The following is a 13,709-nucleotide window of genomic DNA, read 5'->3' on the forward strand; positions in this document are numbered from 1 at the left end:
AAGTAGTAGTTGTGGAAAGTATAAGTGATGGCTAGATCAAGGAACTCTAACACCTATGCATACCATAAATTCCTACCTGTGCTCTTGCTCCTTTGACCTCCCCCTGCAACCCGTTGTCAGTAGTAGTTGAGGAAAGTATAAGTGATGGCTAGATCAATGAACTCTAACACCTTCTAGGCATACCATAAACTCCAACCTGTGCTCTTGCTCTTTTGACCTCCCCCCTGCAACCCGTTGTCAGTGATTCTCTGAGTCCCTTCCCTTACCTGATTTATGCTACTCTGATTCCTCAACATCCTACAAATAAGTGGATTAATTGTTTACTGACACAACTCTATCAGATAAACAATTTTGGTATTTTGCATATAACATATTCCAATCCTCCAGCCTCCGTAGAAAATAAGTAAGACACATGATTCGGTAATTAGGCCACTGATCAGCATCCAAGACTGAATGAGGGGCCGGGAAGCGCGTACCAAGCTTACCACATTGCTAATGGACTGCTCGTGTGTTCTCTAACTTTGTCTATTGTATAATGACAACAACAACTCAACCTTATCCCAACTAAATGGGGTCGGCTACATGGATCCTTACCCTCCAATCAGCTCTGTTCGAGGTCATACTTGATACAATGCCTAAGCTATGCATGTCTTTCCTCCTTCTCCTAGAGTCATTGTAGGTTTGCCCCAGTCATTTAGCTCCTCCAATCTGAATCAAATCACTCCTCTGTACTGGAGCATCTGAGGGCTGGAACATGGCCATGCCACCTCAAACGACTTTCTCATAGCTTATCATGTATCGGAGCTACTCCCAAATCAACTCTAATGTGATCATTCCTTACTTTATCTGTCCTAGTTTTGCCACACATCCATCTCAACATCCTCATCTCCACTACACGGAGTTTATTTACATGATGCTTCTTAGCTACCCAACATTCCATACCATACATCATAGCCAGTTGTATAACTGTCCTATATAATTTTCCTTTTAAGTTTTAAAGAAATACGTCAGTCACACAACACTCCGGATGCACTTCTCCAATTCATTCATCCTATTTTAATTCTTTGTGAAACATCGTCCTCTATATCACCTTCTTTGTTTATGATTGGTCCCAGATACCTAAAATAATCATTTTGTTGAATCTCCCTCTTATCAATTTTCACCACCTCATTATCCATCCTAGTAACTTGTGACAATATCAAGGCATTAACGGCCAACAGCAATATAAGAGGAAGAGAAAACGAGAGAGAAGTCGAAGGAGAGAAGAGAAGAGAAGAATACTGGCCACAGTTTGAGTTGTGAACAGTCTACTCAAACCGTGGGGGGGGGGGGGGAGGGCAAGGGATATATTTATAATAACAATTACAACTTAGTTCACTGGCATTAAGTTAAGTACTCCTATAATAGCTAAAACACCCCTCACAACTTAACATATAAACTGAGACTAACCCAACCTACAAACTAACACTACATCAAACCATGACTAACTCTTAACATTCCCCCTCAAGCTGGAGCATAGACATCACTCATGCCCAGCTTGGAACACCCTTGTTGAAAAACATTCTGAAACAAAGCTTTAGTGAGCAAATCTCCATGTTGACTATGAGAACTAACGAATGGAGTGGAAATCAACTTCTTCAGCATTGCATCCCGAACAAAATGACAGTCCACTTCAATATGCTTCGTCCTCTCCTGGAAAACCAGATTATTAGCAATGTAAATATCTGCCCGGTTATCACAGAACAGATGAAAAGCCTGTAATCAACAATAAAGATATAAATTCTGAACCTTCCAAAGAAGGGCAACAATGCCCTAAAATATCACTTGAAGCAGATGACCAGATGTGAGTTAGAAGCAGAAATCGATTCTGCTAACACATGCAAAAACAGAGCACCACAGGTTTCATGGGAGATTTTTAATTGCAGCAAATCAGAGGCTGAGATCAGTCTCAAACTCAGATTGAAGGACAGATTCAGGGTGGCCTTCATTGCCCTAAAATCTCTTTCAGATCCAATGGGCAGATCTGGATTAATTGCAAGACGAAGAATCTGCCAGAAAATTTCAATTATAAAGCATCGCAGCAATAGAAGATTTTAAATTACTTCACAGCAGTTGCTTGGATCAGCTTTATATTGAGGTCGATGGACCTATCCAGAGGGTGCCTTGATGCCCTAAAATATTGAGTTGATTTGACAGGCAGATCAAAAATAATTGCAGAACCAAAATCTGCCAAAATTCTTCATAAAACAGGGTACCGAAAGCTTCAGTTGTAGTATACCATTAGATGTTGGTCTAGTAAGATCTTCATGGCAGCCGGAAACCTTAGTTCTTCATTATCTCATCAACTAGGGTTTCAGGGGGGAAAAAAACAAGGTTGTTGTAGACCACAATGGAGAGACCCAAAGTGGACTCTCAAGATGGAAGGGATATAGCAACTACTGGATCTTAATGCTCTGATACCATGTGACAATATCAAGGCATTAACAACCAGCAGCAATAGAAGAGGAAGAGAGAAGAAAAAGAAGAATAAGAAGAAGAAAGAGAAGTCGAAGGAGAGAAGAGAAGAAAAGAATGTTGCCTATAGTTTGAGTTGTGAACACTCAACTCAAATCATTGGGGGGGGGTTATATATTAATAGTAACAGTTATAACTTAGTCCACTGACATTTAGTAGTTAATACTCCTTTAATACCTAAAACACCCCTCACAACTTAACATATAAACTGAGACTAAACCATTTACTCCGTCTTCATTCTACTTATCTTAGAACTTTTGATTTCAAGGTTGATCTCCATAGCTCCAACTTGGTGTTAATCCCTGATTTTGTCTCGTCCACCAAAACAATAGTGTAACAGAATGCACCAATAGAAAACCATAACTGATAGAAGAAGAGAAGAGGAGAAGTGGGAGAAGAGGCGAGAGCTGTCAAGAAGAATTGAACTTGACAGTCTCCCTCACAATGCCTTTATTTATATGAATTAGATTACAGCCAAAGGAGGGATTTCTAATCACATTATGAATCCTAGTTACAACAAAAAAACCAATAGAAATTAGAAACAAGGACTAGGTAATCCTAATTATAAACCACAATTAGAAGAGATACATAGGAGGGAATCTTGATCAGAATAATGGAATATCATCAGCATAAAGCATACACCAAGGAACCTCATCTTGAATGTCTCTGGTTGAATCATCCATGTTAAGCACAAACGAATAAGGGCTTCAAGCTGATCCTTAATGTAACCCCATTAAAATTGGGAGTTCACTACCTTGATCCCCCATAGTTCTTACCCTAGTCACCACACCATTATACATATCTTTAATTATGTCCACATATGTACTTGAAACACTTTTCTTCTCTAGTACTTGCCAAATTAACTCTCTTAACTTTGTCTATATATGCACTGGCCAGCAGCTCATCATTCCTTTGCCAAAGTGTAAAGGCCTAAAGCTCACTCACTTGGCATTTGCTAATGACTTGATGATTTTCTCCAAGGCATTGATTGCCTCCTTAGAGTCTATCTTGCTTTGCCTCCATCAATTCAAAAAGTTATCAGGGCTTCGCATCAACCCCTCCAAGACTCTCATCTTCTTTGCTGGAGTTTCTGAAATTGACAAAGCCGGCTTCCTCGCCATCTCTGGGTTCCTTGAGGGTCAGCTGTCTGTCAAATACTTGGGAATTCCTTTGATCCCTGCTAGGCTCTCTGCTCACCATTGTACTCCTTTGTTGGATATGATCCGGAAGAGACTTCAGCTCTGGAAAAGCAAGCTTCTTTCTTATGCTGGCAGGTTGGTCCTCATCATATCTGTTTTGGAAGCCTCTTATATCTACTAGTCGGGTGTCTATGGACTCCCCCAGTCTACTATCAAGGCTATGGAAGCTCTTATGGCTTCTTTCCTTTGGAAGGGCTCTGACGCCACAAGGTTCCTTCATCCCTTGAGCTGGGCTGCTGTGTGCCTTCCTAAGAAGGAAGGGGGGTTGGGTATTCGGCGTATTAAAGAAGTGAACTCAGCTGGCATCATCAAGCTTCTATGGAAGCTAGCCTAAAAAAAAAAGAGCATTTGGGTGGATTGGATCTACTCGGGGCCCCTCCGCCACAATTCCATTTGGACTGCTCCCGCTCTACCTGATGCTTCTTAGGTTTGGAGGAAAATCCTTGCCAGCCGCCCCTTGGTCCTTCAAGTCATTCGCTCCAGCATTGGTGATGGTCAATCTACTTACCTCTGGTTTGACAACTGGCATCCTATGGGAATTCTTCTTCACCGGGTTACTCCAAGATCCATTTACTCCTCAGGCCTTCATAGACTTTCTTTGGTGGCCGATATTCTACATCACAATGGTTGGGCTCCTCCAACATCTGGCCCCATCCTCACCCCTATCTGGAATGAGCTTCACTCGGTTACTCGAAGGGCTGTTTCTAGAGGAGATTGTGTTACTTGGTCCTCTAACAGCTCTTGCTCCTTCTCTTCAAAGGCTGCCTGGGATCTTATTCGTCTGAAAGGCCCTTTGGTTTGTTGGCGTAGACTTCTTTGGTTCAAGCATCACATTCCTAGGCACTGCTTCACAGCCTGGAGAGTCTTCAACAACTGTCTCCCTACTAAAGCTTTTCTTCGCAGCCGCTAGATCTTAGTCTCTCGTGCCTGCTGCCTCTGCTGGAACAATGATGAAGACCTAAACCACCTCTTCTTTGATTGCCCAACTGCTACTGCAATCTGGAAGGGAGTCCTTCTCAAATGCTGGCCTACCCAAAGACGCATCCTTCCCTTCTCCAGAGAATGGATTTGGATTGATATGACTTTTGCTGGATCCACCACTTGTGACGTGGTCGGGAAGTTGGCCTTTTGTGCTACCCTCAACCATATCTAGATGGAGCGAAATTTGAGAAAATGGACTTCCAACTCTCGGACTTACCAGAAGATTTGAGACTCCATTTCCTTTGAAATTAAAGCAAAGTTATCTCTTCTTCCCCCCTCTTCTTGTATAGACTCCCCTAGGAACAGGACCATTGGTCAGTCCTGGGGTCTCTCCAATGTTTCCTTGGTTGCTCCAGCAAATGCTTACGCTGGCTGGTTTGGCCCTCCTGTTGTGGGGCCCTTTGTAATTCTCCTTTCTTCTCTCTTTTGGTAATGAAATTTTTATTCACCCAAAAAAAAAAACTTTGTCTATAGTATGCTTTATCAAAAAAATGGTACACGCTTGGAATGTTATCATGACAATGCTCCTTTGGTGCAGAAACTATTTCTTTTCATATTGGTTGGCCAATGATGTTTAGCTTCGTATTAGTTCTGAATCGACTAATGATGCACTGTTTGTGCTTGTTCTTCACAGATATAGTTAATGTTGATTGTGTGTCTGGTTGTATGTAAACTAGGCATCAATCGTGTAACTAGTCAATCCTGAAAAGCTGTTGGGATCTCATAGGCAAAAGGTTTTGTTGTTGTGTCCTTTACATGCTTTAACATTGAGATGTATCTAATATCATGTGTTCCTTAATAGTGTTGTTAGGTTTGAGAATGAGAATCAATCAGCAAATGGGAAAGGCAAACACGAAATAAGGAAGGCACCTAGTTTTAGTGGTCCACTGATGCTACCAAACCGAGCTTCTGCAAATAGCTTCTCAGCTCCCATAAGATCTTCGGGTGGTACGTGAATTTGTGTGGTTTACATTAAAAAATGTAACTTTGTTTACTTCCGTTGTTGTTCTTAAGCTTTTGGTTACTGTTGCACAAAGCTCACACTAATCCAGCTTTAACTATAAGGAACTTTCAGGCTAAGGAATCCTTCTGGTATTTATCTTTTTATTCTTTTTTTCTCTTACAGGATGGAGAGATTCTGTGGATGAGAAGTCAAAGGCCAATGTGGTACAAATAAAAGGCCGGTTCTCAGTAACATCTGAAACCATGGACCTTGTAAAGGTACTTTTCCTTTCTAATGATATCTTTGTCCACATTATATTATGGGCCACTGAGTTGATATACCTATGTAGGATATTCCATTAGGTTCAGTTTCACGAAGATGTACACAGGTTAGTAATACAAACTTTTCCGATATTTTTTCCCTACGAATAGTTTCATTGACTAATGTAGTAGTTTCTTATATTAATTTTGTTTGGTTCCAGGAATCACCTCTAAAGAAGTCTGCTAGTGTTGGTGACTGGCCAGACGATTGTAAACATATGGTTAGCAGATGCATCTCACTCTATATTTGTGTGTGTATTGGTTTTGTTGTTAAATCACCTATACCTGTCCCAGTATATTATGTCAAAAAGACAAGAACTTCTAGTAAAATAAGCAAAGCAGTTATGGACATAGTACTATATCTCGCGATATATCGGTATCTCGGGCCTACCGAGATATCCGAAATATCCGAGATATCGCAATATGACCGAAATATTGCATTTTTCTGCAATATTTCGGGGTCCATCTCGGGGGTTTTTGGCCATATCTAGGCCGAAACTTCATGGACAGCCTTATTTAAGCTTAATAAACACATTTAAACCATAAAATTGTAAAAATGTGAATTCAAATTGGTGTTTTGGGCTTGCACCCTTGATTGACATACGCACGACCCTAATGTATAAATAGTTAAATACACATAGATTAGGCGGTTAATATTTAATAATAGTATTTAACTTCATCACATATCAAGTTAAAGCCAATACACATTGATGAGTGCCATGATTCTCATAAACTCCATAATATTCAATAACTCGCTTAAAGCCTTATAGGCAATACACTAAGTGTCAAAGTTAGTAAGTCACAAGACTGCATGACTCGCAAGTCACAACTCACAAGTTCATAGATCAATGAAATCACAACTTAAGTTACAAATTACAAGTGCTAAAGCGCTAATAGTAGTTCTTTGTGCCTCCCCGGATCAATCCCACTCATGCCTCGCTGGAGTCGACGTCCATTGCTCTCTCTTTGAAGGACATATGTGGACCACGGTATAGAATCGGAGAAGAAACGAGTGTAGTCATCCACAAGTGTCACGTAAATGGAATCATCAACATACGTAGGTAACCTATCCTAGGATATAAACTAGGGTTACCAATCGATCCCTCGTGAAGAAGATGATCCCTGTGATATGATGTTGGCGCGGCGCAAGAGGCGATGGCATTGGCTGCATGTATGGCTGGTGAGGTTGGTAGTTAGGTCCGCTAGGGTATGCAAAGATGTTATTTACAAAAGATGATCCAAGATGTCCTCGGGATCGACTGGACGTAGTCATAGTCCCCTACCCCACTAAACTGCCCATATGATGATGATCCATATCTATATCCATCGTAAGGTTGTGATGATGCACCATAATCCGATGCCAATGGAGTGGTATGTGTGAAAATTAAAATAATTATTTAAGAGCGAGAAAAATAAATCCGACACCGTGAAGCCGTAGATCGGCCATTGGTGTCTAACATATATTTAATTCATTACCATCTAAGTCATATTACCCCTAATTATTTCCTGTTTTAATTGTAGGAAAATGAATTTTTAAAACCAAAAAAAAAAAAAAAAAAAACATATGGAATAAAAATTTCGAACTTGTGAGGCTATAGATCGGCCTCCGGTGTCTAACATATATTAATATCATCACCATCCAACAAAATTTGTACATAGTCTTTTCAAAAAAATAGTTTTAGAGGAATAGAATTTACCTTAAATAGTGGAAAAAGCTTGGATGATGAGCTTAGATGACCCTCCGATGAGTTTACTGCGAAAATCCGACAACAATGTGCTTGAACAATGGCTAGAGTGTTGGATGAGAGCTTGGAAGAGTGGAAGAATAGGCAAAAGACTGAAATTCCTTAGCAAATGCAGCTCTGGCGAAATATGGACCGAAATTTGCGAAATATTGTATTAAAGCCCCCTTCACGTGACACTTTAAGCCAAAATACCATATTTGTCGATATCTCACGAGATATCGAGATATTGTCGATATCTCACGAGATATCGTCGATATCTCACGAGATATCGTCGATATCTCACGATATCTCACGAGATATCGCGAAATATGGTATTTTTCATTTCGACCTGATTTCGCATCTCGGTAAGCTTGAGATATACGAAATTGCGATATTTGCGAAATATCGCGAGATTTTGAACCATGGTTATGGAAAAGTGATTGAGAAACGTGTATGCGTATTATAAGTGTTTGAAGTAATGGATGATGGGCTATGAAAGAAATAACTGTAAGAGTATACTGATCATTATTGAAGCCTGGTTACCTATAGAGAAAGCAATGGGAATCCTCCTATGGAAGTGCCAATCCTAGCATAGTAGCATGCTTGCTTGACAACCACACACATAGGCAAAAAGAATAATTTCCATTAACTGAATAGGCAAGTTCTTTGGTATAAAATTTTTCCTCTTTTTCTCATTAAAAAAAGTATGATATATGAGAGGAGGGGGGGGGGGGCGAAGAAAAAGTAAATCCTTGAAGGCTCATAAAATTTTATTCTAGTCAACCTTGGAGGCCCAGAAAGACCTCTGAATAGTACCAAGTGCCAACTTTAATAATTCATTTTATTCATGGAAAAAAAAGTTAATAATTCACTTTCCTAAGCATTACATTTGAAGAAACCTCTGGTATAATGTGCTTGGATATAATTAGACTACACAGTTTCTACCAATATCTGAACACCATTACGCACTATTTACAAGATACAATCAAGACACAGGCATTCGATTCCACAGTCCACACTACTGGACCAAGCTAAGGAGAAAGACAATAAAGTCCAAAAGTGCATTTGGAATCACAACTGCAGGATCTCTTGACAACTGCTAGTGGCCTCAATATAGCTTCATATTCGGCTGTCTAATAGCAGTAAGACTTCAGATGCACTAATAATCTCGGCCCCGACCAACTCTCTAATAATGGGCTGTGATCAGATGCTTACAAAATGGAAATGATAAGGAAAAGTGGTACATACTACATAGTGATTGAATAAAATAGAGATATCTCTTGATCATGAAAAAATGATAAACACATGCATCCCTTGCAAGAAAAATTAAATTACTATTCTTCCATTATTGATTGTGTTTCTTTCCGTTTTCAGAAGAAAGGATGTCCATTACCTTCTTTCATTGTGTATATTGTATAATACATCTTATCCTGATTTCTCAGAATCCCCTCTTTTGTATTTAAACTAAAGTTTCCACTTTATTTCACTTCTCTCAGCCTAGCAATCAACCACCTAAGGAAGTAAGCAACAGAGCAGTACCTGCATCAATTCTCATGCCTCACCTTCAAAACCTTTTTCAGCAGACCACGTTCCAACAAGTAAAGGCTTATTTGATTCTCCTTATGATAATTTTTCACACTTCTATCTCCTATGATCTTCTTGAACATTGAATTGCTGCTTACCAGGGTCTGATCGTGAATTTGTTGAATGACTTGCAACAAACTGAGGCAGTGGATGGTGAGTGAAATCTGTAACTGTATGTGTTACATTATAATAATTCATCCTAAAGGTGTTGGACAAGTTTGATTGAAGTATTCCAATTATGCTTCAGCTTTTCAAACTGGAAAGTTGCCACCGCAACCTTGCAACTTGGAGATTGATGCAAGTGTAAGTATGGTACTAGACTATATATTTGGAATTCCTAACTGCAACAGTTAAAAGTATTTAGCAAGTGTTAATGAGTTATTTTCCATTAGTAAAATGTGGTAGAGAATGAACAAGTCAGAAAACGGTGGACAAAGAGACTTGGTTTTTGTGGTGAAATAAATGTAACACAAACACAATCCAAAGAAATTTCAACCTATGAGGCCATTTCTTAGACAAAGGATGGTACCCAACTTAAAGTTTTCTGGAGAGTAGATGAAGAGTTTAGAGCTTTAGGATCTTGAGTAATTATATGTAGAGCTGCAGATGGGTAGGTTAGGGTCGGTGTGAATGTAGAGATTCTTAGGGGCATCCTGCTCTTGAGAGAGAAGAAATAGGTAGTTGCAACCTAGATTAAGGTCTAGCCTAAACTAAAGATATTTGACTCTAATCTATCCGGCTTTCGATCAAGAGATCTGGTTCGAGTCAGGTTGTGGATAAGGGAGGTGTTAGGCACCCCGGTCCTCCCGGTTAAACCGATCTTCTACTTAGTTGGTATTTTTTGTTGAATAATAAATATTCTAAACTAACAATATGCCATGCTGTAATTTACAGAAATAATCTACAAATTAAAAGTCAGAATAAAAAACAAAGGAAATGAGGACTTGTGTGCATGCACTATAAAAACAAAGATTAGTATAAATGATTCTTCATAATAAAATTAAATGACATAATGTAACGTATACTGAAATAAAAACAACCTAAGCTACAGTTAATCAAAAAGAGAAAAAGAACCCTAAGTTACAAGTATGAAATATTTACAACAATGCCATTAAGATGGAGAATAATATTTTGCAACTAATAATACAACAAAATAAATAAAAAATGAAGCTATGCAAAAATTAAAATTCAGAAAGAAAATTAGGAATATAAAATATAACAAAGTTGGATTTTACAGAATGCACAAAATGACATAAATACCTTCTATACAGCAACAACAAACTCAGCCTTATCCCAACTTTATGGGGTCGGCTACATGGATCCAAACGACACAAAGTAGAGAAAACAAAGATCTACCCAAAGGAGAGAAAAGATGGGAAAAGAGATGAGAAATGAAAAAGGAAAAGACAGACAAATGAAAGATGATAAGTAAATAGCAAAATGAAAGATGAATAATGAAAAATAGTAAGAGGCAAGAGGCACAACCCAACATGTTGGGAGAATCTCAGCTAACCAGGATTTGCAGCATGGGTCCATAGTTGTCGAGGTGTCTAGGTGGACTAAGGCAATTGACGGGGTAATAAACCAAGGTGACAAGGCGCCGCCTAGGCGACACCAGAAATTAAGGCGTGACAAAGGCGCCTGGACGCCTAGGTGACGCCTTGACAACTGTGCATGGATCCTTGCCCTCCAATAGGCTCTGTCTGAAGTCATGCTTGGTACAAGACCTAGACTATGCATGTCCTTCCTCACAACTTCTCCTACGGTCATTTTAGGTCTGCCCCTAGCTCTTTTAGCTCCTTCATTCAGAATCATATCACTCTTCCTTATTGGGGCGTCCCTAGGCTTCCGTTGGATATGGCCATACCACCTTAAACGGCTCTCTTGGAGTTTGTCATTGATCGAGGCAACTCCCAAGTCCGCTCTTATGTTCATTCCGTACTTTATCCTTCCTTGTTTTTCCACACATCCATCTTAACATCCTCGTCTCTGCTACACAAAGCTTATCAATATGACACTTGTTAACTGCCTAACATTCTACCCCATACATCATGGTCTGTTGTTCACTTGTTAACTGCCTAACATTCTGCCCCATACATCATGGTCAGTCGAACAACAGTCCTATAGAACTTTCCTTTATGCTTTAAATATCTTTTCTAATGCATGAAAAAGAGCGTCCCACTGCACGAGGCTCCTACTACTGCAGGGTCTGGGAGGGGCAAATGTACACAGCCTTACCCCCACTTCGCGTAGAGACTGTTTCCATGTTTTGAACCCACAACCTGATGGTTGTAATAGCGCAACCCTTTTCTAATGCATAATTCCTAAAAATGCATGAAAATTCTCTAACAATGGAAAAAAAAAAAAAACAGAAAACGTCTAAATGAGACCTACTGATACTAAAATGATCAGAAACATCACTTCTGAAAAATGCAAGAGAACCCTACAACTGCTGAAATGCCCTTATAATGCAAACAACCCTAAAAATGCATGAAAAATCCCTACAACTGATGGAAATCGTAAAACAACAACAACATAGCCTTACCCCAACTGATGGAAATCATAATAAATCAGAAAATACTAAAAATGACTCAGAAAGCCACTTTTCGAAAATCATGCAAAGATGCTAAGCCTAAAATCACCAAAATACGCTTCTATGCAAGTATAACCCCAGGGTGCAAAACTGCTGAAAATTATCCCATAGCAGTCAGATATAAAATAATTTAACTGACCCTAAAAGTCGTGAAAACAGCTTGAAAGAAGTCTCAGCAAAATCAAACAAAAATATGCCATGGAATGACATAAAGCACTACATGTTAAACCTAATTCTAAATGCAAAAATACGCACAAGAGAATTTATTTCAGCGCAAAAGAAATTATTTCTGCCATGATTTAACCCTACAACTTGAAAACAGAAATAAAACAAATTTTTTGGAAATTCGTGCAGAAAATGACCTAATTTATTAAATGCAATTATAAAAAATAAACAATAAAAAAATTAATAATGATGCAAAAGTAGATGAATAATAACAAAAATTGAAATATTCTTTGGCATGCTTCATGTCAGATCAAGAAAGAAGAGAAACTCAGAAAATAAAAATAAAACCACAGAAAATGAAAATAATCATCAAAACTTATAGAAAACGAATCAAGTTCGGCATATCGCTGCTACCCTGTTTAGGGCAGCAGTGATATACTCAATCGAAGCCTTATACCATCCAAAATATAAATCAGAACAAAATGAAATTTCAACCAAGTATAGTAAACTTACCAAGGATCACAACACCCAAAAAGGAGGTATGAAGGGCATGCACCGTTCAGGGAATCGAATCTACTAGTTGCTGCTGCTGTAAAATTTCAGTCATAGTTCAAAGCTTGCTTTCCAGTCTCCAAAGGTCCCCTAAAATGTGGTGAAGAGGCATATTTTATAGCTGAGGACTTTCCGTTGCTCCTCAATGATGTTTTGCAACAAGTCTCATTGAAATCCATTGGATAAGGGTCGTTTTTTATCAATGTCTGAAAATGAGGATAAACCGTTTTAACCAATCAAAATAATTGATTTAATTAATTTTAAGTCGTATTAATAAATCCAAAACATATTGAATAAGATAATAGGGAGTTCTAGATTGGGTTGGGATCAAATTGGCCAAGTTTGAGCCCAATCCAAACTTTATAAGGTTTTTAAACACGAAAAGACCTGAAGAATTTTGAAAGAACACATTTATGGTCTGACTTAGGATCGGCCCAGCGGACGCATCCTCGATGATGGCTAAGTCATTTCAAGTGTTGGCTGAGCTGCATTCAGTGTCGGCTAAAGTGCAGATTAGGCATTCGGGTGGAACCAAATCGAGTCACCCTGATTTTTATTTTCTTATTTATTTTGCCTTTAACATTTGAAAAAAACCATGAACTTTTAAACGGTAAGTCCAAAACTCATGATCGTGGTTGTCACTGGAAAGCTTGTTCCAAGTACTATCCAATGGTGTGAAAATCAAAGACCATTTTGGTAAAAAATTATTTGAAAAATTCGTTTGAAAGTAGGTTCTCATGGGCAAAAAAATGGAATATTTTTTATAAATAATGATAAAATCAAATAATCTTTTATCCATTTTTTAATACTAGGATTTTTAAAATGAAAAAACACTGAATCACAAAATTTGGACTGCTTTCAATGTCATTTGTCTTGCCTTTGAGTTGATCTACTTTCCCAAGGTTATTTTGGTCATTTTCCAGCCAATCTCCTTAAAACTCTTTGGAATGGTACAAAACGTAATCTGAGAACTAAATAAAACCTCCAAAGCTTGGGCCCCGGACGTCTTTCTAAGGCACCCATTCATCATTGCTATGCACGCCTCCGGGGCAACAGAATGAGGTGTCTACAGTTGAGAAGTGGCCTTACTCGTTGTAGACATCTCATTTTTCATCCTGGAGGCATGCATAGTGA

The 13,709-nt window shown here is 38.8% G+C and overlaps 1 protein-coding gene across 1 annotated transcript in view; it reads left to right on the forward strand.

Annotated features, from left to right (window-relative positions):
- Nucleotides 1-13,709, forward strand: part of LOC122666109 (germinal center kinase 1-like) — a 40,297-nt gene that overhangs the window by 21,845 nt on the left and 4,743 nt on the right. Inside the window, exons 13-19 of the mRNA XM_043862217.1 lie at nt 5,506-5,642; nt 5,821-5,915; nt 5,987-6,025; nt 6,119-6,178; nt 9,178-9,279; nt 9,367-9,418; nt 9,513-9,568. Of these exons, the coding sequence (XP_043718152.1) occupies nt 5,506-5,642; nt 5,821-5,915; nt 5,987-6,025; nt 6,119-6,178; nt 9,178-9,279; nt 9,367-9,418; nt 9,513-9,568 (541 nt within the window). The remainder of the gene's footprint in view (nt 1-5,505; nt 5,643-5,820; nt 5,916-5,986; nt 6,026-6,118; nt 6,179-9,177; nt 9,280-9,366; nt 9,419-9,512; nt 9,569-13,709) is intronic.

Source organism: Telopea speciosissima, chromosome 6 (genome assembly GCF_018873765.1).
Source record: "Telopea speciosissima isolate NSW1024214 ecotype Mountain lineage chromosome 6, Tspe_v1, whole genome shotgun sequence".
In the NCBI taxonomy this organism is placed as follows: Eukaryota; Viridiplantae; Streptophyta; class Magnoliopsida; order Proteales; family Proteaceae; genus Telopea; species Telopea speciosissima.